This window comes from Sesamum indicum, linkage group LG12, assembly GCF_000512975.1.
Source record: "Sesamum indicum cultivar Zhongzhi No. 13 linkage group LG12, S_indicum_v1.0, whole genome shotgun sequence".
NCBI lineage: Eukaryota > Viridiplantae > Streptophyta > Magnoliopsida > Lamiales > Pedaliaceae > Sesamum > Sesamum indicum.
This window is the reverse complement of record NC_026156.1, coordinates 1,482,983-1,507,817: the sequence shown is the minus strand read 5'-3', so window position 1 is coordinate 1,507,817 and position 24,835 is coordinate 1,482,983. Positions and strand designations below refer to the sequence as shown.

The 24,835-nt window shown below is 35.9% G+C and overlaps 4 protein-coding genes across 5 annotated transcripts; 2 read left to right on the top strand and 2 right to left on the bottom strand.

Moving 5' to 3' along the window:
- Nucleotides 275–5,008, bottom strand: LOC105174979 (WEB family protein At5g55860). 2 transcript variants are annotated; one of them, XM_011097264.2, is made up of 5 exons: nucleotides 4,296–5,008; nucleotides 4,095–4,161; nucleotides 3,270–3,320; nucleotides 2,913–3,109; nucleotides 275–2,327 (listed from the first exon to the last, which is right to left on the bottom strand). In XM_011097264.2, exons 4-5 carry the CDS (start codon nucleotides 3,081–3,083, stop codon nucleotides 537–539), a joined length of 1,962 nt encoding a protein of 653 aa, XP_011095566.1. In that variant the 5' UTR covers nucleotides 3,084–3,109; nucleotides 3,270–3,320; nucleotides 4,095–4,161; nucleotides 4,296–5,008; the 3' UTR covers nucleotides 275–536. The 2 variants fall into 2 exon arrangements, with proteins under 2 accessions (XP_011095566.1, XP_011095565.1); XM_011097263.2 differs by lacking the exon at nucleotides 3,270–3,320.
- Nucleotides 8,929–19,587, top strand: LOC105174978 (cellulose synthase-like protein E6). Its single transcript, XM_011097262.2, has 12 exons — nucleotides 8,929–9,297; nucleotides 9,521–9,845; nucleotides 9,953–10,093; nucleotides 10,195–10,326; nucleotides 10,475–10,687; nucleotides 10,785–11,009; nucleotides 11,095–11,442; nucleotides 11,567–12,057; nucleotides 17,766–17,982; nucleotides 18,604–18,790; nucleotides 18,881–18,988; nucleotides 19,237–19,587. The coding sequence occupies exons 1-12, from the start codon at nucleotides 9,014–9,016 to the stop codon at nucleotides 19,368–19,370; spliced, it is 2,805 nt and encodes a 934-aa protein (XP_011095564.1). The 5' UTR covers nucleotides 8,929–9,013; the 3' UTR covers nucleotides 19,371–19,587.
- Nucleotides 13,256–16,134, top strand: LOC105174977 (transmembrane emp24 domain-containing protein p24beta2). The gene is made up of 5 exons (XM_011097260.2): nucleotides 13,256–13,350; nucleotides 14,180–14,377; nucleotides 15,057–15,243; nucleotides 15,332–15,439; nucleotides 15,684–16,134. The coding sequence occupies exons 2-5, from the start codon at nucleotides 14,180–14,182 to the stop codon at nucleotides 15,815–15,817; spliced, it is 627 nt and encodes a 208-aa protein (XP_011095562.1). The 5' UTR covers nucleotides 13,256–13,350; the 3' UTR covers nucleotides 15,818–16,134.
- Nucleotides 19,969–23,270, bottom strand: LOC105174976 (RPM1-interacting protein 4). Its single transcript, XM_011097259.2, has 3 exons — nucleotides 23,113–23,270; nucleotides 21,150–21,332; nucleotides 19,969–20,275 (listed from the first exon to the last, which is right to left on the bottom strand). Exons 1-3 carry the CDS (start codon nucleotides 23,116–23,118, stop codon nucleotides 20,231–20,233), a joined length of 234 nt encoding a protein of 77 aa, XP_011095561.1. The 5' UTR covers nucleotides 23,119–23,270; the 3' UTR covers nucleotides 19,969–20,230.

Sequence of the window (24,835 nt, the reverse complement as noted above, 5' to 3'; positions counted from 1 at the left end):
CGTATTTCATCAACTTGATCAAGGTAGCTTACTTCTCATAATTGTTTTTTCTTGCCTGAATCATCGTAATAATTCTTGAAGGATCACAAACACAGCGGTTTTACGGGATTTTCACTTGTTTCTTAGTATATAAAGACAACTACATATAACAAGACATGTTTGGTAGTTGAATTAGACTGTAACAAATGCAACCACCATTTTAACAAGTTCACTTCAAACTTAACACGTTCATGTTAAGATCAATTCTCAAAACACAGAACTAAACAAGCAAATGTAAAAAGTTTCACCCCAGGCAAACCTGAGCACAGAAAATTATTATTGCAGCCGTCTTCACTGTAACACCAGTGGCTCTCTACATTTTTCTCGCTAGCAGCCATTTACATCGTCGATACACCACCAAAGTTTCAAATAATTACCCAAGTCTGTTAAGCAGTCAGTATCACCCGACTTTGCTAATGAATATCCGGTGGTCTCAAATGTACAGAACCAGTTTCTCTCGATCTTAATTATACTGCACAAAAATTTGATAATCACACTCACCAAACAGGCTTCTCACCAGGCAAGTACGAAGGAGAACCACCCTCGACTTTGTTTTTCTTCTTATTAAACACACTGCTCAGACTAGGCATCAGTACTTTCTTGTTGATGGATGTCTTCGCTTTTTCCAGCTTTCTTGCTTCAATCACTTTCTCTTGAGGCCTTGGCTTTTGGATTTGGTAATGATGGGGAGATGATTCAAATGACTTCTTCTCTGTTTCTGCAAGAATGCGGGTTGCTGCTTCTGCTGCCTTCTTTTGTTCCCTTTCACGCCATCTTCTAAGTTCTCCCTCAACTGCCTTCTTGGCTGCCTCAGCCATCTCCGCTTTCTTAAGGGCCGCTTGAGTTGCAGATTTCATGTCCTCTATCTCCTTCAGGGTAGCCTCCAGTCTCTTGAGGGCCTCATTTTCACTGGCATTCACAGCTTCCGCTTGAGCCATTGCAGCTGCAACTTTCATATCTGCTAATTTTTCAGATTCTTCAGCCTTTCGGCTCAGGGCTTCATACTCGTCCCTCGACATTGTAATCTGGGCTCCAGGTTCTGAAGTTGAGGCACGTGCAGCATCAGTTTTCTCTGACAGCATCTTTATTTGATCAAGGGCCCTAGCCTCAGCTGCCTTGGCTTCTTCATTCTCATCTATCGCAACTCTGAGTTTCTCTTCTACTTCTTCCAGCTCAATTCTTGTGGCTTCTGCTTCTCTTTGAAGCTCTTCAGCTTTCTCCTTCATCTCTTGAGCTTCATGCTTTGCATTTTCACTCTCTGAAGCTAGCTGGTGGATGGAAGCAATCATTTCATCAGAAGCGCCTCTGACTTTAGCTTCTTCAGCAAGTGCTGCTTCAAGCTCAGACTTAGCTTTCCGGAGCTTCACATGCAGAATACCTGCAATTGATTCGGTCTCTGCTTCCTTCTCCTTTAATTCAGAATGCTCCTTTTTAATGGTATCCAGCTCCACCTTAAGGGTCTCCACCTGGCTTCTCAGTGAGCTCTCCTCTTCTGCCACTTTATTTAGTGATTCTTTAGCACCATCCAATTCCATAGTAACAGTCTTAACAGAATCAAGATCAGCAGATCTCGCATTATCCATCTCATTTCTTAGAGCTTCACTTTCCGACAAGGTTTGACTAAGTTGAATCTCCAAATTTTTTATGAGCTCAGGATCAATATTTTTCTTCAAAGCAAGCAACCGTTTAACTGATTCTTCAAGTCTCTCTTTGTATAATTGTTTCTGTTTGTCCTTGTCAGCACAGATCTTTGTTTCCTCTTCCTTTGCTTGTAGACTTGCAAGCTTCACTTGCTGAAAAGAGTCCTGTACACTTGCTATTTCCTTGGATAGCTCATCAACTCTTCCCATGTTCACTTTCGCAGCATTCTCAGCTTCAGCTGCTTGCTTTGCAGCTATCTCTTTTGCTTCCACATATGCATCATATTCCTGACGAAGTTTCCTTAGCTCCTGCTTTGCCACATCAAGTTCAGCAACTGCAGCCGTATACTGAGTTCTTGCAGTTTCAAGATCCTTATTTGAAGACGCATTAGCTCCTTTAAAACAATCATTGTTCGTTTCGGCAAACTGCACTGCCTGATGCTTAGCCACTTCTGTAACCCTAATTGCCGTATCCTTGGATTCATTAACAATTTTAAGCTTCCGGGTCAGATCCTCAACAGTCCGTTTAGCTCTTTCAAGCTCTAAAAGAGCCTGATCTTTAGTGGTCTCAGCACTTTTCAGTTGTTCCTTCAACTTATTCAACTCCTTCTGGGCCAAGTGAAGCTGTGTCTCTTTTGCCAGCACTCGCTACAAGGAAAACAACAAGGACAGATTAAATAAAATAATTGCCTATTCATCGCAACAGCTAATTAATGCCAAATGTAGCTATTCACCATCCATGCTGAATTGTTTGCATCATGAGGTTAGAAGACTTGTTTATCTTATATGACAAGTTTTATGTATTCAGAAACACGAAACAACCATCACATGCTTGGTCATACTGATTTAGTATGTGTTCTCTTGAAGCCGTGTTTTTGAGAAAAAGAAAAATGAGTGAACTGTTGGTGTTCTAACCTGAGTGAAGGCCCATAACACAAACCTCTATAAACATATGATCACATTTTCTATATATGACAAAACATTCCTCTTCTCCTTAAATATTTAAAAAAGATTCAACTCTTCACATAATATACTATAGCATGTGGTCAATATTTCTCCAGGCGCTAAAGCATATATAAAGTACAGAACTCCCATATTAATCCCAAGCTTCAGGAGTGTATTAAGGTAATTAATCCACCACTGTTCTTAAAATTGCAAATTGACGCAAGCCAACCCACATCAAGTTATGAGTAATGACACCAAGGAAGGATAAAGAAACTAGAATCAACATACTTCTGCAGAATGTGGTTTTGGCTTCCTAATGGCAGGTTTTTCCCCTGAAAAAGCTCCTTCACCAAATAAGCTGACAGCATCTTTGACAGACTGAAATGGTGCGCTGGTGTCGATTTCCCCCACCTCAGCTTTGGTCGATCCTTTAGTTTTCTGATAATCTTTTGCCACCATAATTGCTCAATTTTTCTTTCCCAGCTCTTACATGCAACAAACAGCAAAAGAAAGACATATTGAACTAAAACGACAACAGAAGGCTAAACTGAAGAAAAAGAGGTGGTTGCTTCAGTAAAAGATAACAGTATCCCGAGACATATATGACCATCTTAGTAAGAGTGTGCAAAATTTATGAAACCTAACTGCTTGTTTCTGGAGAAGCTTGCGCCACCAGGTATGATGAAACGAATAAACCTGACATTACATAAGCAAAGGCCAAGGCATTGATGCAATTGACATCTTTTGCAAAAATATTTTTACATATATTGCAGAATAGATCCACTTATTAGGAACTCAAATCTCACAATAACTCAGATGCTGCGGAAAGCATTCAAAGGTAAAGTGAATACTAAATGCCACTCAACATCTTCTCTGATTAGAGAATGAGAGCATAATCCGGGCATTTTGCGACTCTAACACAGTGATTCAATTCTAATGGGTAAAAGAGCACTGGATTGTAAAAGATAGATCTCCGAAAGTGCATTTTCCATACAGAGCGGTGAAAAATGACACCGTTGATTGATCAGCTCCATTGCTCCACCATCATTCATTTCTTAAGTCTGTCTTCCCAGATAATCCAATATTTAAAAGTTTTATCATTGTGAAATCCTCATACCGACGGCAGTGTCAGATGCTTTTTGATGAAAAACAGGTGCTTGCTTTCAGAAAGGTAATAAAAATGGAAAACATGTATGACATATATCACACAAGAACCTCTAGACATCTCCCTATATCTGACATTACTGATTCCAGGGAAAGAAAACACATACTATACCACCAGAGATTTATAGTGGTCAGGTTATAATTCCATTGACAATTCAAGCAAGTAAATTTTGCCATTAAATGGAGAAGATGAAAATATCAGCGGGAGATTGAACAGAAATCTCTTTGGCGAGGCATAATCAGACAAGGGAAAACATCACAACAAACCAGAACTAAAATCAGTGAAGCCCAAGGACCAAAAATTACCTCAAATTTATGCTTAAGTAAACAACTTCAATCCCGAATATCTCACTGAAAAATTGTTGTCTTGAACCTGAGTTCAAATAAACAGAAATTATCAGTTAATCCAAAAAACTAAAAAGAAAAATATACTGTATATGAGAAGGTAAAGCAAAATGCAATAAAGCAAGAAAAGGAGTAAAAGGTACAAAGCTAATAATAACTCACTCAAAAACCCAAATCATATGAGAGAGGGAGCCAGCAGACAAAAGGTCACCGTAAACCCTAGAAATCATCAAAACACTCAAATCCCGAAAAGGGTCTTTCCGCGGCAGTAAAAAATCGATGGGCAGTGAGAAATCTCGATCAACTTCAACAACCTCTCAACAGTCTCCAAAAAGTCAAAAATCTTTCTATCAGAATCTGCAAGCCACGCGAAACCCACCACCGAGAAAACTCCAAAACTCTGAACCTCCAGAGCCCCCCCTCAAGAAAATCACCTCACAGAATTTCCAGCCACAAAGAAAAACAAAAAGAACACAAGGGCAAGCAAGGAAACAACAGTATTTTTCGAAAGTTGAGCTCACTGTTGGGATGGATAAAACAAGAAGAAACCCATCGAAGAACTTGTACACAAATTTCAACAGGTCGGAGAGAAGAGAACACAGAGTTTTGAAAATTTCTTGCCTTTTATGAGGGTTAAATATCACACGAGCAAATCAGAGGAGTACCAGGTCAGCAAAGAGCACCGGCCAAACGCTGACTGAGCGGAAAAAGGTGCAAAAACATAGTTGATGGAGATGGGTTTTTTGGATTATATTTTACCGAATTTAATTGAACTAATTGGCCTTTTGCTGTTTGATCACGAGAGCTACAAACAAAGACAAAGAAAGCTCTTCTTGCACACAGACTTTGCTTAGTGTACAATATTCAAGTGGGATTCCTTTTTCTCTTTGTTCTTGTGGGGTTGCCTCCAAATTCTTTGCTTAATTTGCTTCATTGTAATTGGGCCAGGTATGAGTGGATCCACTGTTAGATTCTTTCTTAAGTAGATAGCTGCATCTTTTGTTTTCTTTTCATTTTCAAAGATTAGGTTATCCATATTATTTATACACTATGTCAAAGTAAAGGGTGAATTAACAATCAAGTTTTTTGAAATTCACCATAACTATAAATATATTTTTATTATTTAAAAATTAATAGTAAAATTTTCTTATAATAGTATGTCACGAGAAAGTATTTAAAAGGTCTGATTCACGACCCAATACATAACTTAAAACTTCAACAAAATCAACTAGTTTCTTCTAGTATGGTGTGATTATTAGTTAAATCCATTTGGATTTTTCTTTTTGTTGTGCGAAATGATATTCAATGATGTATTTATTCATAATATTCATTTATTTACAAAGGTAAAAAAAAAAATACTTTTTTATATATAAGACACACAATAAATGCACATCTTACCACCTCATAAAGCTCTCAGTATTACTATAAAAAAAAATTAAATCAATTTTATTATTAATGATTTGACCATTCATTATTCACTCTAATAATACCAGACATAGAAAACATTGTGTGTGAAGAGTAATTTTTTCCATTAAACTCCTCCTTCAATCTACCACTATATTATTCAGGTTGTGTAATATTTTTGGAGGGGTCATGGTTTACCTAATAATTAAGGAGAAGAAGAGTCTGTCTTTATCATATTCTTTATATAAATTGATGATTTGGTATCACAATTAGAGCTTCACACCACATCTTTTCTGCCCTTTCCACCTAAACCAAGCCTCCCGGCCGTCTCTCATGAGATTTGCCAGTTGCCAATGCTTAGCCTAATGCAGTAGCAACCAAATTGGTCACGTAAATCTAATTGAGACTTATAAATAATTTTACTATTCAAACCAATAGAGTTAATTACAATCAGTTTTCTTAAAATTTGATATAATTATAAATATTTAATTGTTATTTGGAACATTATTCATACTTATCTGATTCTAACGATTGTCAAATAGTTATAATTTTATTTTTTAAAAAAAATTTAAATTTTTTTATGAACTAAATGGATATTCTTTTACAATTTCTTAAAACTTTCCATCCATATTGACCATTATTTCATAATCTTTTATTTTAAAAAAAAAAAAACAACAAAAAAATTGACGATTTCAGACTTTCATCTAAAAATTATATAATTTTATTAAATATAAGAAGAGTATTAAAAATAAATAAATGAGGGGAGTATTAAATAAATAAAATATTGATATGTAGGGGTGTTGGTGTCCTGCTCTTACCTACCTCCACACTTGGGCCGTTGATCTGATAAAAATGCTGAACATGTGGACTTGTGAGTGAGTATGTGGGCTTACTTTACATGGGCCTGGCCCGATGGGGCTCTTCAGGGTCGTCGGCATATTCATGTAACGAGGAAGCATCTTTTTGAAAGTTAATATGGGCCGGGCCTCCTAAGATGAAGTATTCCATATGTATAGATAAAAGGAAAGCAGTGGGCCTTTGGCCCAAATTATACTTATATCCAAGTAGCTAGAACGATAATTATGGGAAAAAAAAAGAAAAATTTTCGTGCTTTTTTGATCGTTTATAAAGATTCATTGGTAGTTAAATTGATCCGGAGTAAGAAAGTTTTTAAGACATCATCAGCATAATTGAATATAAAAATGAGGGATAATTATATTGACATTTTTGAGTTATGTTTTGTTTATATATATTATTTTTATTTTTGTATAATTACAGAAATGACCCTTAATAATGAAAAAACAAAGATAGTAATGTTGTTAATGTTTTCTGGAGTGTATGTGTAATTTAAAAAATAAAAAAATAGTTCTATGCAGATGATGTCGACGTTTCTAGTGAGTGTGTGTAGTTATCTAAAAGGGGTTGGTGATTTGTATAAATAGACCATAAATTAGGGGGTGTGAATGTTATTACCCCTAAAAATAACTTTGACAGGATCAAGCAAAAAAGATATGAAAAAGACAAAAATACCCCTTCCTAAATAAGTTGTAAAATCCCTAAACAGGAGAAGGATCCACGCATTTTTTTATTTTATTCCGATTAAATATTATCAGATCTAAGTTGGAACCACATTTATCAATCACTCAACACATGAAAGATTGAGATTAGGACGCGTAGATCACATCTATCCCTATTAAATACCTCAGAACCATCTTGGACAAAAAGACGCCATTGTTAATAAAATAGTTCATCTTTCCCACCAATCCCACATCTCACTAACTTAATTATGAGATGTTCTTAAACGAACACTTCCCAACAAATCCAATCTTGCTCACTTTTTCAATACCCAACATTTATTGGAATTCATCTGATATTTAACTTATTACAACATATCATGAGACTCAATCCCCACGAGCATGTCAGAATCCATAAAAGCACTCAACATGTGGTCAAGATAAATTGTCAGAAACCCATAGTCCTTAGAGCTCTCATATACATAAGATTATATGAATCTTGAAGTATATGGTGAAAATGAATCAGTAGTATGGGCAAAAATGTCATTCCACAAATCTTAATATTAAATAAACCATATTATATCAAGAACCTGGAAGCAAATCATAAACCCAATATCAATTTAATTTAATAGGAGTAAGTAATAATTGATTATTCAAAGATGGATGGCTGTCAAGATACACTCTAATTCATCAATCATTCATCACCCAAAAAATATCCCCAGTCCCACATGCCAAGAACACTACGGAACATTGTCTGACTTTTTTATGTTGTCTGATTGGTTTCTTTCAAGTTGGAACTGTGACACCACTCTCTCACTCTCACTCTCCATATTGTGAAAGTTTTGGACATAACCCAATTACCCGCCACTATCCAACCCGACTAATTTGATTAAATTTTTTTAATTTAAAAAAAAAAGATTATTATTATAAATGTTTAGTAATCAAATATATATATTAAAAATATTATTTATTTCATAATTATATGAATTAAATAAAAATTAAAATTTTAAATAATTATATATACTTATAAATATTATTCGAAGTAGACTTCGGGTAAGAGCTGAAGCCCACCCTAAACATGAGCTACCATAGCAACTTATAAGTGTCTCTTTCTAACAAAAAGTCATCATTTGTACTGCTATGTGTATCCCACAATAAATACTTCATTTATTGTAGTGCGACATCAAAATTTTCAATCTTTTCATTAATTTGTCGCATTAATTCTTTCATAATTCTAACATCACTAATTTTCAATCTTGATACCTACCACACATATTCACATTATATTTTTGAAATATAATTATATTATTTATTATTTTACTTAAAAAAGTTAAATTAACCAATCAAGATTTTTTCAAACGGTAGGCGACTCATGACTTGGAAAAACAGATAAAAGTTGGAAAACTATTGAAACCATCACTTTGAAATAACCTGATTGATTTCACTTCATCACCTCATCTTAATTACCATGAGTTTTATTTTGATCTTACTAATAATTAACAATTACAATATTTTAAGGAAAAAAATCGTCGCAGTCGCAAAAATCTACGAGATAATCAGAATCGTCGTATTGTCTTGTCTCCTTTATTTCACTTGTCCCCCAAGAGAAATGACTAATAAATATCTGATCTCTCATTGGCCATACTCGCATCCACGTCACCTACACTTGCATGATTACTTATCTCCAGTGGATGTTAATGTCACAAATTTACCCATGTACCCTAGAAGAACTAATTAGTAAGCCGCCTTGGTCGTGACTCCGTAACTTGTCCGCTTTGATCTCCCATATAATTTTTAAATAGGAATACCACAAAATTTCATAGAAAATATAGGGTGTTTGAATATATTGACGTAGGCTGGTGTGTCAATAATATCTACCCTATTTTTTAATTTTTCTATTAATGCAGGATTTGCTGTACATTTTGTGTGCACCATAGACAGAGAGAAAGAGAGAGTGAGAGAATGAGTGCAAAGAAAGGAGATGAAGCTGTTCTTCCTTTGTTTGACACAAGAGCAGCAAGAGGTGGAGCAGTCCATAAACTCTTCTGTTTGACAATACTATGTGGGATAGTCTTGATATGGTCATACAGATTGATTCACATTCCAAGAGCTGGACAACCTGGAAAACATGCTTGGGCTGCTATGTTCTTTGCTGAGGTCTTGTTTGGTCTGTATTGGATCATCACTCAGTCTGGCCGATGGCGTGTCGTCTATCGCTATCCATTCAAAGATAGGCTCTCTACCAGGTATATATAAACCGTAGTTCGCAGGTGAGAGAGCTTGTTTTGCACTCAGCGCTCCCGTTGTTATAATCTATGATCTAACGGTTTTATGTCGCCATCAGTCTGCTGCCTGCATGATGAGCATTAATGAATCTGTGCTGAGGATATTGTCTTTTATTTTTGTTTTTTAACTGAACCAGGTAGCAACTTGCTTTTTTAGTAAGTGAACTTTCACTTTTTATTGCAGATATGAGGAGAAGAAGTTGCCGGGAGTTGACGTTTTTGTCTGCACAGCAGATCCTATATTGGAGCCACCATTGCTGGTTATAAGCACTGTATTGTCGGTCATGGCGTACAATTATCCTTCCGAAAAGATCAGCGTTTACTTATCCGATGATGGGGGTTCGGAGCTAACGTTCTATGCTCTCTTTGAGGCCTCTAGATTTTCAAAGTATTGGATACCCTTCTGCAAGAAATACAATGTGGAGCCGAGGTCCCCTGAAGTGTATTTTTCTTGTCAGAACACCAGCGTAGATGAATCCGGTTTCGTCCTAGATTGGACTAGTGTCAAGGTGAATCTAACTCAGAGTAACGGTTAACTTGACAAAAATGTAAAGGGATGCATGGATGAGAGTTTTGAACTACTTTCTTCCTCTCTCTTGTTGTGTGTGTGTTTTAGGAACGGTATGAAGATATGAAAAGCCGAATAGATTCAGCAGCAGGAAAGGGCTGCATTCCTGAAGACATCAGGGATCAACACAAAGGTTTCTCAGAGTGGAATTCTAAGGTCACAAAGCAGGATCATCACTCGATCGTTCAGGTGTTCTTCACTGTATAATTGCAAAAATCACTTTTAGTTTTTCTCCCTTCAGCTGCCAATGGTGAAGAGAAACTAAGAACAAGTTCCCTGTTTTGTTTCAGATTCTGATAGATGGACGGAATCCTGAGGCAATTGATATTGAGGGAAACAGGTTGCCGACACTGGTGTACTTGTCCCGAGAAAAGAGACCTGGATGGCCTCATAACTTCAAGGCTGGATCAATGAATTCATTGGTAATCAAGCTTTTCTGTAGATGTTTCTGTTTCTAGTAATATTCACATGAAAACTCAACATTATCAACAGAAAGTAAATATTGAGTTAAGCTCATGTTCATCATCTTCAGTAGTTTGAGACATCACACTGTTTGTTTCCGATTTGCAGATAAGAGTGTCAGCAGAAATCAGCAATGCGCCAATCATTCTCAATGTGGACTGTGATATGTACTCAAACGATGGGGACGCAATACGGGATGCTCTGTGCTTCTTTCTAGACGAAAAGCAAGGGCAACAGATATCCTACGTGCAATATCCTCAGAACTATAATAACACCGTCAAGAATGATGTTTATGCAAATCTAAACCTAGCAACTAATCAAGTATTTCTTCTGTTATCATTTCTATGTACATATTTTGAGTGCTAAGTCTCAAATATTTGTTGACAAATTGGTGAACTAATCTTTGCTCTTACTTTAGATTGAGCTTTGTGGTTTGGATGGTTTTGGCGGAGCTCTATACGTCGGTACTGGATGTTTTCACAGGAGGGAAAGCCTATCTGGAAAGAAGTACTCTGGTAGTCATAAAATTGAATGCCACAGTGTCATAGACAACAAAGAGGGCAGATCTGTTAAAGAATTGGAGGAAGCCTCAAGGACTTTAGCAAACTGTAGCTATGAGAAGGGCACTCAATGGGGAAAGGAGGTTTGCTCTCTTACTAACAAGCATCATATGTCTTTGCAAATGCTTGTGCTTTTATGTACCAGTGATTATGATTTAACATATGCAGATGGGCCTGGTTTACGGATGTCCGGTGGAGGACATAGTCACAGGATTAGCAATCCAGTGCAGGGGATGGAAACCTGTTTATTACAATCCAAGCAAGTACGCCTTTCAGGGTGTCTGTCCGACAACCTTAGACATATCGCTTATTCAGTACAAGAGATGGTCTGAGGGCATGTTTCAGGTATTCTTTTCCAAGTACTGCCCCTTCATCTACGGCCATCGAAAAATAAGCTTAGGTGCCCAGATGGGATACAGTATCTACCTTCTCTGGGCTCCGGTTTCGCTCCCCACTCTTTGCTACGTTGTCGTTCCTGCTCTTTCTTTGCTCCGCGACATTCCCTTATTCCCTCAGGTTGATAAAAGTACCTCCGCTTTCCCCTTTTCTCAGTTGATGCATGTAATCGTACATAAGCAGGACCGATTGCTTATGTTACGTTCCTCATCTAACACAAGAACTATCTGTCTATACATTCCAGGTGTCCAGCTTATGGTTCATACCTTTCGCATATGTCTTTGCTGCAAAAACAGCTTACACCCTGGTTGAAGACCTAGTAATCGGTAATACATTGAGGGGATGGTGGAACTTGCAAAGAATGGTTCTGATCAGACGAACGACTGCCTATTTCTTTGCCTTCATAGACACCATCATCACGCAATTAGGCCTCTCCCAGACAGCATTTGCAGTCACAGCAAAAGTAGTGGACGACGAAGCACGGAAGAGGTACAGGAAGGGACTAATCGATTTTGGGAGCTCTTCTATCATGTTAGTGATCATCGCAACGGTTGCATTGCTGAACCTCTTCAGCTTAGGATGGGGAATCAAGAAAGCTCTCTTTTCAGCACCGCAGACGCTTGAGAAGTTGGTAGCTCAATTGACTATTTGTGGGATAATAGCTATGCTGAATTTGCCAGTGTATGAAGGCCTCTTCTTCCGAAGCGACAAGGGTAGCATACCGTCCTCAGTTACGTTCAAGTCGATTGTGATAGCATCCATCGCATGCTTGGTTTCTGTTTACTAGACAGCAAGGTTTTGTTCTGGGATTCATGAATGGCTTAAACTTGCCATGTTTTAACTACATGTCCTGGACCAAAAACAATGGTTGTTTGTAGTCTCATTGAAGCTAGAATGAGCTTACTTGTCTACAATTTAGTAAATTTGAATGGTTTCTCTCATGTTTGAGATGCAACAATTTGGATTTGAGGGAAGGAACTGCTTTATTGCCCAATATTGGCATTGGCTTGGGTGGTACATGCAAAACTGCATTCCTTGATATTTGTCATAATTATAAATACCTTTATTATTCAACCGTTTAACAAATACAAGTCTTGTAATAGCCTGTTGTAGAAAGTAATATTTGTTAAACGACCGTTAATTTCAAAAAATATTTGTAATTTTTAAACAAGAAGAATATTTATAATTACGACCAACATTGAGAGGTGCCCCTTCTAATTTATTCTAAAATAAATATCATAACCTCAATAGTGTTCTTTTTTATACTACTAGAGGTACTATTTGTATTTACAACGAAAGATTCACAAATAGGATATAATATCATTATATATATTTGATGATGAAAACTGTATAAAATATATAAATATATTTGTGTATTTTTTTTAACATGTATATATATATTTGTAGGGTTGGATACAATTTATCCTCTATAATATTTCAAATATGGAAATTATCAACTAGAAAAAAAAAAAAGAAGCAATTGACCCTCTTGTGTTAGTTAAAATGAAACAATTTACCCTCCTATCTTATTAAATTGCTTTATTTTAAAAAACACAATAGGATAAGTTGCTGCATTTTAAAAAACACAGCGAAATAAATTACTATTTTTTTTATAAGGGATAATTTACTCATTTGCAATATTATAGAGGTTGTTTGCATTTTTTCCTTTCGTATTATCATTAATGTTTGTATTAAAAATATATAACTTAATGTATTTATATATTTGACAATTGACATACACGAGGCAAAAATATCAGATCAACTTTAATTAATATGTGCATCATATTAATTATTGTATATATAACCTTTGTTTTTTTTTTTTTAATTGTTATAAAAAACAAGGAGAAGAAAAGAAAATAATTAGTTGCCCACGTGTCCGTTTATTAGTAGCTGAATCTTTTGAAGCCATATCATTGTAACCGTCCCGCTTCCGATGGACTATTGATAGATTTTCAAGGTAGCCACCTTTCTGCCACTGTCTCGCTCGAAAAACTCACGTGGAACTACGATCAGAGCACTAACAGGAAGGTTGCTTCGTTCTCCACTTTTTCGATGTTTTAATGTTTTATTAGCATGATTGCCTTTCTGATTTCGCTTTCGTTTGTTTTTCCTTGTTTGTATTTAGCTATAATCATAGCTTTTAGTTTCAAGGAATCCATACGGGACAATCAAATTTAATCCCGGTTTTATGAGTAGATTGGGGTTTAAGGATTTCGGGTTTTCACCCCTAGTCAATTAGAGTTTTCTGCCCCACTCTGGAGAAGTGTTAATGTGTTTTCCAGCGCCTTCCTTATATGAATATTGTTGGGTTGGGCTGAAAAAAGGCTCTTAATTGTGTTGTGAAGTCGGGCGAGAAGCGAGTTTCATCTGACTTTTGAACTGTTCCTTTCTCTTTTAAGTCTAAAATTATCCCTAAGAAGTTTGATTGTGCTTTACTTCATTTTTGGGACGATTAAGGCGTGGCCATTTGTAAATTTTGTATTGCATTTGACGATATGGGGTTAAAGCCATGAAAATATGCTATTGTTTAGTTGATTAAATTAGCTCTTGGTTGACTGAGTTGTTTCCAACTTAAGGTTATGCTTTTGTTTCTACGTTTTCAAGTTAGGATTTGGAGAAACTAAGCAATAACATAAAATGCTGCACTATATATTTTGTGTGTGTGTTTGTGTGTTTTCTAGTGGATTTTTAGTTTGTTAAATTGAATAAACACTCCGGCTATGTTTATTCCCAAATTTCTTTGCGTTCTCTTGTATAATCTGATTTTAAGGCAAAAAATATCCGTGTGCCACAGATATCTTTTTCCTTACCATTCTTTTTTCCCTTGCAAAATTTGTGAATTTGTGATTGGATACAGATGAGGCTTTCAGTAACAGCGGTAGCTGTGATGGTAATCTTAAGCAGCTTTGGAGGGGCTTCTGGGATTAGATTTGTGATAAATAGAGAGGAGTGCTTCTCTCACAAGGTGGAATATGGCAACACCGTCCATTTCTCTTTTGTAGTGATTAAGTCTGAAGGGTCATGGCATTACAGTGAAGATGGTGTTGACCTTGTGGTAAAATTCTCTTGTTCAATTCTCTTACTCCTGTTACTCCTTTGTTAGAAGCAGAGTTCTGAAATTTTCTTCTTCATTTCAGCTAATGATGTTTTTGTTTAGTAATTAATTATGTGGTCAATCTTCTCTTTTGTTTTGATATTCTGCATTTCTTTGTTCTCATGCCTTAAACATGGTAGTAACTTGTTGATGTTTGACTGGGGGGATGAGGGTTTTATCAGGCCCTTCACTTGAGTGAATTATGGTGGTTTTTGCTCAGAACAATATTTTGACGGAGAAAAAGGATGTGGGGTTAACACCAAATTTTCCTACCTTTTGCTATCATAAGGTTTTCACAAACATTTAAGTCCATTTTTGAATGTGGTTACCTTAATCATTAGGTATATATCCGCATTCTGATGCAACGAGGAAACATCACATAGCTCTTGCAAAAGGTATGTTGGTAAGATTAGCTTAGTAGCTCCCAGCTACCAAAGTGTTCATGATCAAATAAGACCACCGTTACCCCATGATGCGGCATGTTAGAGTACATTATGTAGTTCTAGAAAGAAATATTTTCTGATGTTAAGAGTCCAGATTTTGGATGAAAATGTTTTGCTTCCAGATGTTTTATTTTGTATCTCCATTTATGATGTAAAAAATAATTAGATTAACCTGTTGAACATTACAAAAATATCAGGTGAAGGGACCCAATGGTGAACAGATCCATGACGTTCGGGATAAGATAAGTGACAAGCACGACTTTGTGGCTTACCACCAAGGAATTTACCGGTTTTGTTTCACTAACAAGTCCCCCTATCATGAAACTGTTGACTTTGACGTGCATGCTGGACATTTCTTATACCATGATGAACATGCTAAAGATGGTGTGTCTCTAAATTTTTCCTTTAATATTGTTTGGGTTGTACTGTTCCGAATATTCAATCAAATGTATTATTGGGTTGACACACACAGAGCATTTTAAACCTCTTTTTGAGCATATCGGGAAGTTAGAGGAAGCTTTATACAATGTTCAGTTCGAGCAGCATTGGCTAGCGGCTCAGACTGATCGTCAGGCAAATGGTAATTGGGCAACTCATTATTTTCGGATTGAGACCAATCTTTTCGACATCACTCACCAATTTATACTCATTTGCATGTTCATTGTGATAGTTGCCTTTCTGTGTCAAATGCTGTGCGCTAGACCATACATGGCTTTATCTTTATCTGTTCATTCAAATAAATGCAATAGTGCATCAACAACATGATGGTCTTTTATAGTTTTTACTTAACTTGTGTATGGTGACTGTTGTTTGATTGATTTCAGTGAATGAGAAAATGAGCAAAGGAGCAATTCAAAAAGCGTTGTTTGAATCGGCTGCTCTGATTTTAGCCAGCGGCTTGCAAGTCTACATTTTGCGTCATTTATTTGAGAGAAAGCTTGGGGCATCTAGAGTTTAATGTTTTACTGGACAGTTCCTCATTACCTAATCAGAAAGTCGAACCTAGACATCATCACATATGAGTAGGTGTTTTTGATACTCAATTAGCTTTCATTTTTCCATCTCTCTCTCTCTCTTGATATTATTACAAATCCTGTTTAAGAAGTTAGTTGTGTTGCCTTTTTTCTTTCTATTTTAACTTTTGGGTACAAATAAGTTAGTTGTATTTATAGCAAACATTTTGGTTGATAGTGAATCTTTGCAATGAGACTTGCTGCTGTCCTGGTTTTGGGTCATCAAAATATCCGTCCTATTTGACTATGGGTGTTAGAAATACTTGTAACTGATGTTCATATCTTATTATGCATTGAAATTTTAATTTTCTTGTCTCCGCTTGACAAGTAATGTTACAACCTTAAAACAAGTGTGAGTTTGGTTCCCAAAATGCCAGAGTCTGAAGGTGAAACAAACTCAGACTAAGGGTTAACTTTATAAAATTATAAAAGGGATTGACTGAGATGGATATTGGATAATAGTCCGTTGTTATGATGTGTGTGTGGATGGGTGTTTTAGGGCTTGTTCTCAATGAATTAAGTATTTTATTCTTGGGAGTTAGGTTGAGATACAGTACTTTGGGGTTGTGTCAAAGAATAATACTAAAGTGTTTCATTTTTTTAACATATAAGATTGAAACTGGAGATAAATTTATTTTAAAATTCATATTCTCAATCTAATATTCGTAGGAGCAACTTATATAATCGGTATACACAGTATAATATTTAATGATATTTATTTCATAGTGAAACAATAAAAATTAGAAAAATATATGTGTATTATTTATTTATATTTATATAATTTTCTTAACCGACATTTATACAATAATATTTTATACACTTATATTAAAAATATGTAACTTAATATCACGCAAAACTATCAGATTGTATATTATATTATTGTATTTTTTTTTAAATATGTAAATTAGACACGAAAAGAAAATAATAAAATGTAAGGAATAGACAATAATTCGTTGTCGATGTGGCAATTTCTTACTGGCTGATTCTTGGGAAGCCATGTCACAAGGACTTCGCCCTTTTTGACAGTCTCGCTCGAAAAACTCGCGACGGACTACGAATCTACGATCAAAGCAGTAAGAACAAGGTCTGCTTCCTTCTCACCTTTCTCCATGTTTTATCGCGTAATTCTCTCTCGGATTTCGTTTTTCGCTTTGTTTTTCCTTGTTTATCTGCGGATATGTTTTAGCTATAATCTCAGATTTTAGTTTCAATGAATCTATACGGGAACAATCAAATTTATTCGCTGTTTTATGAGTAGATTGGGGTTAAGGATTTCGGGTTTTCCTCTCTAGTCAATTAGAGTTTTCTGCCCTACCCTGGAGAATTCTTATTGTACTTTCCAGCGCCTGACTTTTTTTTTTATTTTTTGGGTGTGTTTTCCTTATTTGAATCTTGGTGGGTTTGGCTGAATAGGCTCTTAGTTTTGTTGTCAGGTCGGGCGAAAGTCTAATTTGACCTGCTCTTTGAACAGTTCCTTTTTCTTTTACGGATAAATTATTCCTAAGAAGTTTAATTGTGTCTTGATGCAGTTTTGGGAGGATTAATGCCCATTTGTTTCGCATTTGACAATTTGGGATTAAAGCCATGAATGAGTGCTGTTGTTTGGTTGATTAAATTAGCTCTTGGCTGACTGAGTGATTTTCCAATTTAAAGTTATGCTTTTGTTTCTGAGCTCTTAAGTTAGAATTTGGAGGATGGGGTGTTGAGATATTGTATATTAAGCATTTTTTTCCTTGTAAGATGTATTTGTTAGATTCAATAAAAACAGCAGCAGCTTTTATCCTCTCCTTTGTTTGCAATATTCTTATATAATTTGATTTTGAGGAAAAAATATCATGTACGACGGATATCTATTTCCTCACCGTTTTTCATTCCTTGGCAAAATTGATGAAGTTTTGAAATTGGGATGCAGATGAGGCTTTCAGTGACAGCGCTAGCTGTGATAGTAGTCTTAAGCAGCTTTGGAGGGGCTTTTGGTATTAGATTTGTGATAGATAGAGAGGAGTGCTTCTCCCACAAGGTGGAATATGGCAACACCGTCCATTTCTCTTTTGTGGTGATTAAGTCTGAAGGGTCATGGCATTACAGTGACGATGGTGTTGACCTTGTGGTAAAGTTCTCTTGATTAATTCTGTTATTCCTTTAATTCCTTTGTTTTTTATGAGTACCTCTAATCCTTTGTTAGAAACAGAGGTCTGAAATTTCCTTTTCAAGTTAACGACATTTCCATTTGGTAATTAATTATGTGGTCAATCTTCCCCTTTATTTCGATATTCTGCTTTTCATTGTTTCTCATGCCAATGGTAGTCACTTGGTGATGTTTGATTGGTGGGATGAGGGTTTTGTCAGTCCCTTTACCAGAGCGAACTACGGTGCCTTTTGTTCTGAACAAAAAATGACTCTGAAAATGATGTGGGGTAAACACCATCATATTTTCCTACATTTTGCTATGATAAGGTTTTCAGAAACATTTAAGTCTACTTTTTTATGTGGTTAGCCTTAATCATTGGGACTAGAAGGCCACCAGGCTGTTTATGATCAAAATAAGCCGCAGTTACCCCCTGATGCAGCATGTTAGAATACATTGTCAGTCCTAGAGAGAAATATTTTCTGATGTTAATAGTCCCGATTTTGGATGAAAATGATGTGCGTCTCAGTGTTCTAACTTGTATCTCCAGTTACGTTGTAAAAAATGATCAGATTGACCAGTTGAGCATTACAAAAATATCAGGTGAAGGGACCAAATGGTGAACAGATCCATGATATTCGTGACAAGACAAGTGACAAGCACGAGTTTGTGGCCTACCAACAAGGAGTTTACCGGTTTTGTTTCACTAATAAGTCCCCCTATCACGAAACTTTAGACTTTGATGTTCATGCTGGCCATTTCTTATATCATGATGAGCATGCTAAAGATGGTGTGTATCTCTGAATTTTCCTTTAATTTTATTTGGGATGAACCATTCAGAATATTTAATTGGAATTTATTCTTTGTTTGGCATACGCAGAGCATTTTAAACCTCTTTTTGAGCATATTGGGAAATTAGAGGAAGCTTTATACAATATTCAGTTCGAGCAACATTGGCTGGAGGCTCAGACTGATCGTCAGGCGATAGGTAACTACGCAACTTGTCATTTTCAAATTGAGACCATCTTCTCGACATCATTTACCAATTTATACTCATTTGCTTGTTCATTGTGATAGTTGTCTTTCTTTAGCCCGACTGTGTGAAAAGCTGTGAACTTGATGCATACATTCCATGTCTGTATTCAAATGAATGCAACAAGTGCACCAAAAACATGATGGTATCTTATATTTTTTACCTAGCTTGTGTATCGTGATTGTTGTTTGATTGAATTCCAGTGAACGAGAAAATGAGCAGAGGAGCAATTCACAAGGCATTATTTGAATCGGCTGCTCTGATTTTGGCAAGCGGCTTGCAAGTCTACATTTTGCGCCGTTTATTTGAGAGAAAGCTAGGAGCATCTAGAGTTTAGTGTTTTTGTTGAAGTCCTCATTACCTGAAAGATGAACCTTGATACAATCACATATGTGCATGTATCTTTGATACAGTTAGCTTCTCTTGTCTTTTTCTCTTTTGATAATTATATTATAAATCCTTTTTAAGAAATCAGTTATGTTGCTTTTTTCTTTTTAAGTTTAATTTCTGGGTATAAAAAGGTTAGTTGTATGTATAGCGAGCATTTTCTTGGATGTGTATGTTCGCAATGAGACTTCCTGATGCCTGGTTTACGGTCGTTAAATTATAAATCCAAGTCGTTCTGCAATATCAAGACTAATACAACTATGGTTCTGTTCAAATTTTAACTTTCCTGTCTCCGGTTAATGTGTAATGTTACAACCTTCAAACAACTGATAATTGCAATCAATAATACACTAGACAAAGACATAACTGCAATTGTGTGCGTGTGTGTGTGTGTGTGTGTGTGTGTGTGTGTGTGTGTGTGAGAGAGAGAGAGAGAGAGAGAGAGAGAGAGATGTGATCGAAATGGTGATTACCATGTGTGTGTGTGTGTGTGTGTGTGTGTGTGTGTGTGTGTGAGAGAGAGAGAGAGAGAGAGAGAGAGAGAGAAATGTGATCGAAATGGTGATTACCAGGGGATACAAATGCTTTACAGGTCACAAAATAGCAAAAGCATCAAACATAAAGCTGGCTTCATCATGTTCCACAAAACAACGGTACAGAATGTTTATCAAGTTTACCATATTCCTAGCCCACAACACAAACGCGATTTTACAACATAAAATGGATGCCGCTACATGCAGCGCTGATTTAGAGAATTTTCTTGGGGCCTTTATAAATATGCACTCCTATATATCTTACACATAAACCTCGTCAAGATTCTGCACTTGGATTCTGCATGCAGCAGAACCATTTTTTCTGCAAAGCATCAGTTTTAGACAGTTAAGACCAGCTAAAATCATAACAAGGAGGGGGGAGGTTCATGAAAGGAGCAAAGGGTCGTTTTCAATTCATTTTAAATCCTAAAATCATATTTGGTTGGGCCTTTCTTAGTGCTATTTCACCATAAATTTCAAAAAAGGCATTTTATTAATTCTTTTCATAAAGAAAAATTATTACAAAATAAAACATATTTTCATACAAAAGAAACTATTACAAAGCATCATAATCTAAACATAATTACAGAACAAACACATGTTTATTGTATCTCGTGGTTTTGTAAAAAACTACATCACAAAACATACCAAATCAAACCTATTTTTGTTTCTTATACAAAAACAAAATTTCACTTGAAATTACTGAAAATAAAAAATTATGAATGCTATGGCGCAAGAAGTTCTTGTAATTATTTCACCAAAAAGAAAATTCCAACCTTGCAAGATGATAAGAGTAACATTCTCCCCCCATATATCAGTCTGTAAACAAATTTCTACTGCCCAGACAACCAAATAATCACCTCTTTCTGAACAGCATAATGTGATATTGAAGGGACATTATTTAAAGCAACAGTGGCATTCCAAAGAGAATATTTGGACATCAAGATGCAATCAATAATCTCACATATATATATCTTTAGATACTAACATAGTTCTAACCATGGAAAGTCATACCAAACAAATATAGCTAGAGCAAGCACAAACTGAGTTAAAAGCAAAACTGGTATAGCCACAAAAAAGCGAATTGTAATATTTTTTTGAAGAAATACCAACAGACATGCCATCACATAGTGGATAAGCTTTAATTAGAGATGGAATGGCTGATATTTGCAATATTTAATTGAACAACTACTTACACCCTGAGGTTTTAGTGGTTCTGCCCCATGATTTTTATTTGTATCCACCTTTGTTGGAGAATCTGGCTTCCCACCTGTCTTCTTCTCATCCCGGGCCTTGTTAAATATTACAGTAAATCCCTCTGCTGAAGCGGGATCATTAACATCCCATTCACCAAACTTTGGCAATGGCCGACCCTTCTCCTGCAAAATGAAGCAGATAAAAGGACAACACAGCTCTAATTAGAAGATAAATGAAAATTTTGAAGCCTAGCATTTCTAGCTCAGATCTAAAAGAATTGAAAAAAGTTATTCAAACGAGATGACCCCAAACAAGTTTGCATGACAAAGCGCTTTTAGAACTGATCAAATGCAATGGTCAAATCAGATGAATGGTTTCACATGTAAGCAAAACCACCTGGGTGTCTGATGTATAATATGATTAAGCAATGAAAAAATGAGCTCGAAACAAACCGAAATATTAATTTATTTAAGCTTGTTAATTTGCCAAAGCAGAAGGTGACTATGAAAGTTGTGCATCCCTTGGAGCTGGAGTTGTAAATGAGGACAGGGCAGATTTGCCTAATAAATTATTATGACATTTATAAAATTTGAAATTTTTATAGTCACTGCAGAGTATGTATAGAACTGCATGCCAGAGTTATAAGAAAAGAATTAAGTCCAGTTAAAACAACAATCAGACACTTAATTTATTTTAATCGTGTCTTGAAGTAGGACTGAGATGAATGAGCCCCATGTGCCCGAGGAAAAGTTTTCTCAGCAAATATAGCTTATTCTGCATAACTCAAATATTACATAAAATGGTACCTGCAAATAAGGTAACATATACAAACAGAAAAGAATTACACATAGAACCAACCACATACATATTAGGTTGAAAACAATATCTTGTCCAGATATATTAACTAGTACTCTAACAAGTAACAGTCCAGCAGCCATTACAAACTAAATCTAATTCTAGACCTCAATGGAATCATCACCAGACAACCATAATCATTTAATCACCACCAGTTTCTATCTTCCACCTTGCATTAAATGAGAAGAAAGATGTCCAAGGGAAAAGTTCCATATCATGTAAGGCAAAGGATATTTCATCGCAGTGTTCCAGATAGAGAAACTAAATACACTGTGTGAAATATAATATTGTAATTAATGGCAATGTTCCAAATATAGACTAGATACACTGACACAAAAAGAACAATAAAATATTGAAAAATCCAATAGAGAATATCACTGTCCAATCTTTCGTAGTAAATTTAGTTTGCATTGAGGAGCAACGTATTTCCTGTCAATTAGCCACCAAAGGGCACCCAATATCATAAATAAGAGCAAACCTGAACTCATGGATAAGGAATTTGTATATTTACGGATAACAAAGCAAGGACAGTTCTTTTTTCCTAATTTTCACATGGAAAATACAATTATGATACCAAAAAGTGAATATAGAAATATCAGCAAATGTATTGATCAGACTGAATACGCTTAAAATTCTCAAGTGAAAGAAAATAGACAAAAATAGCAATAGTTTCAGCAGAATATTTTTTTTTTTTAAGAAAATGCTTGAAATTTTATCTTTCCTTCACGGACAGGAAATGCAAAACTGAATCTATTACGATAGAGGAGTTCCTTAAATTTGCTTGAACATTGACACGAAAGGCTTATAGAACAAAAAATCAATTATTATAGAACATCGAGCATCCAATCCCAACAGCGATTAACGAATTTCACATAAACACAAATTCAATTTCAGCTCACCATAAAAAAACCTAGCCCCAAACAACCAAAGCGGATCGATCAGAACAATCGAGACACATGAAACTCGAGACGAAATGAAAATCATTCTTCTGACACACGCCAAAGGAAACAGGAAAAAAAAAAAAAAGAGTCAAATAAATCGACTCAAATCCATCCAATAGGAATAAAAAAAAATCAAGCAAAAATGATTAAGAATTCGATCACATACCGACATGAATCCTGAGGAAGAGATATCACCCAGCCGAAAAGATGAATTGAGGCGTGAAATATACAGAGAGAAAGAGAAAGGAGAGAGGTTCAGTCGTCCGTATATAAACAGACAATATATATATATATATATAGTGGGTGTGCGTTTGTGTGTATATGCAGCGGAATAGTAGTAAATAGTGTAATACACATACATACATACAGCCGCAAGGCGAGGAGCCGTTAATGTTATTATTATTATTAATAACTCCAAATAAAGAAAAACAGATGGGAACACAAATATATATAAATATAAATAAAATTTAAAATTATTATTTATTTCCTTTGTAACTCCGTGTTTGGGGAGTGCAGAAAGAGCATATACTTGAAACCCCAACTTGTTAGTCGCAGCCAAACAGAGCGCCAAGTGATGGAATGAAAAGCACAGCAACGGACAAAATTTAAGATGGCTACAGTTGTAACTGCAACCCATTACAATTGCCTTTGCGCTTCATCTTTCCTCCCATTATTTTTTTTATTTATTTATAAATAAATGAATCGTATCTTCAAGAATATTACTCAACAACTATTATAATAATTATTCCTTTTTTTTTTTTTGGAATTGAAATTGGAATATTAGGTTGGGGTATTGGGTACAGCCTGTTCAACAACTTGCAATGCCACTCCAACTCCGTAATCTGGGCACGGGGAGGGACGGAATTTAATAATTTTCAGGTGTTCTTGTTTTTCTAAAACAGCTAAAGAGAGAGGAGGATTATTACAAGGGGTTAAAGGAAGCATGTCAACTGGGATGCAAGCAATGACGTCTTGTTTAATATTTGTATTCATCATTAGTTGACTGATTCGTAAGACGGACGACTGCAGTGTTCATGTCTGACCTACACTCTCAATCAATCATGCGGTAGCTCACCGACAACGGAGGGAGTGCCGCTATAGGGGATAGAATATTGGAGTGAACCACCCAACCACCCTATGATTTAAGGAGCTGGAACCGTAGGGTTTTTAACAGAAACCACATTACATTGTGGTCAAGGAGAGGCTAAATGTAATGGTACATAAGAGCAGAGACGACAACAAATAGACATAGGGCCGTAGCCAATTGCTGAGTAAACATCACAGCCAAGCATCAAATAATAATACTATTCCAAAGTCAAAGCAGCAGAATGCAACCATTCATAGTTACAGATAACGACGTTTCATGTATGCTTGTAGCATAGGAAGAACAAGTACAAGGTAATTGCCCTACGCAGTTTCACTACGACCAACTTGCAAGGGAAAACGACACTAGAGTTCAACAAAAAATGCCTGATGGCAATATTTCCAATAAACACCAAAAAGCCATAGAATACAGGAAAGGGGGATTTCAGCTTGTATGCTCAACTGCAAAATCACAATTATTAAATGCCAACATCATATCATATTTGATAAATGACTCCTCTGGTAATAATAACCTGGAAGCCAATTGGCCACAGGAGTGATAAAGAATGAGAAGAGAGAGTTATCTAACAATATCCCATTCCCTCAAAAGATAGAAAAAAAAAAAAGAGTATTTACATAAGGACAAATATTAGACTAAAACCTCTTCCTCTTCCCCTTCTTGTCTCTGTTCATGCATATACTACAGACTGAAACAAAAAGATTAGCCAGTTCCATCCTCTGAAAGCAGATGTGACAAAAGAATCAGTTCTGCTGCTATAGATTATGCCACCAGAGGGAAAATTTAC

Excerpts from the sequence above, each read along its gene's own strand:
- LOC105174979 (XM_011097264.2), bottom strand. The coding sequence starts at position 3,083 with ATGGTGGCAAAAGATTATCAGAAAACTAAAGGATCGACCAAAGCTGAG. Across the intron at positions 2,328-2,912 it reads CAAAACCACATTCTGCAGAA|CGAGTGCTGGCAAAAGAGAC; the intron begins GTATGTTGATTC and ends TTTTCCTTGTAG.
- LOC105174978 (XM_011097262.2), top strand. The coding sequence starts at position 9,014 with ATGAGTGCAAAGAAAGGAGATGAAGCTGTTCTTCCTTTGTTTGACACA. Across the intron at positions 9,298-9,520 it reads AAAGATAGGCTCTCTACCAG|ATATGAGGAGAAGAAGTTGC; the intron begins GTATATATAAAC and ends TTTTTATTGCAG. Across the intron at positions 10,327-10,474 it reads CTGGATCAATGAATTCATTG|ATAAGAGTGTCAGCAGAAAT; the intron begins GTAATCAAGCTT and ends TCCGATTTGCAG.
- LOC105174977 (XM_011097260.2), top strand. The coding sequence starts at position 14,180 with ATGAGGCTTTCAGTAACAGCGGTAGCTGTGATGGTAATCTTAAGCAGC. Across the intron at positions 14,378-15,056 it reads AAGATGGTGTTGACCTTGTG|GTGAAGGGACCCAATGGTGA; the intron begins GTAAAATTCTCT and ends CAAAAATATCAG. Across the intron at positions 15,440-15,683 it reads GACTGATCGTCAGGCAAATG|TGAATGAGAAAATGAGCAAA; the intron begins GTAATTGGGCAA and ends GATTGATTTCAG.
- LOC105174976 (XM_011097259.2), bottom strand. Across the intron at positions 20,276-21,149 it reads AACCACTAAAACCTCAGGGT|AAAAAATGGTTCTGCTGCAT; the intron begins GTAAGTAGTTGT and ends GATGCTTTGCAG.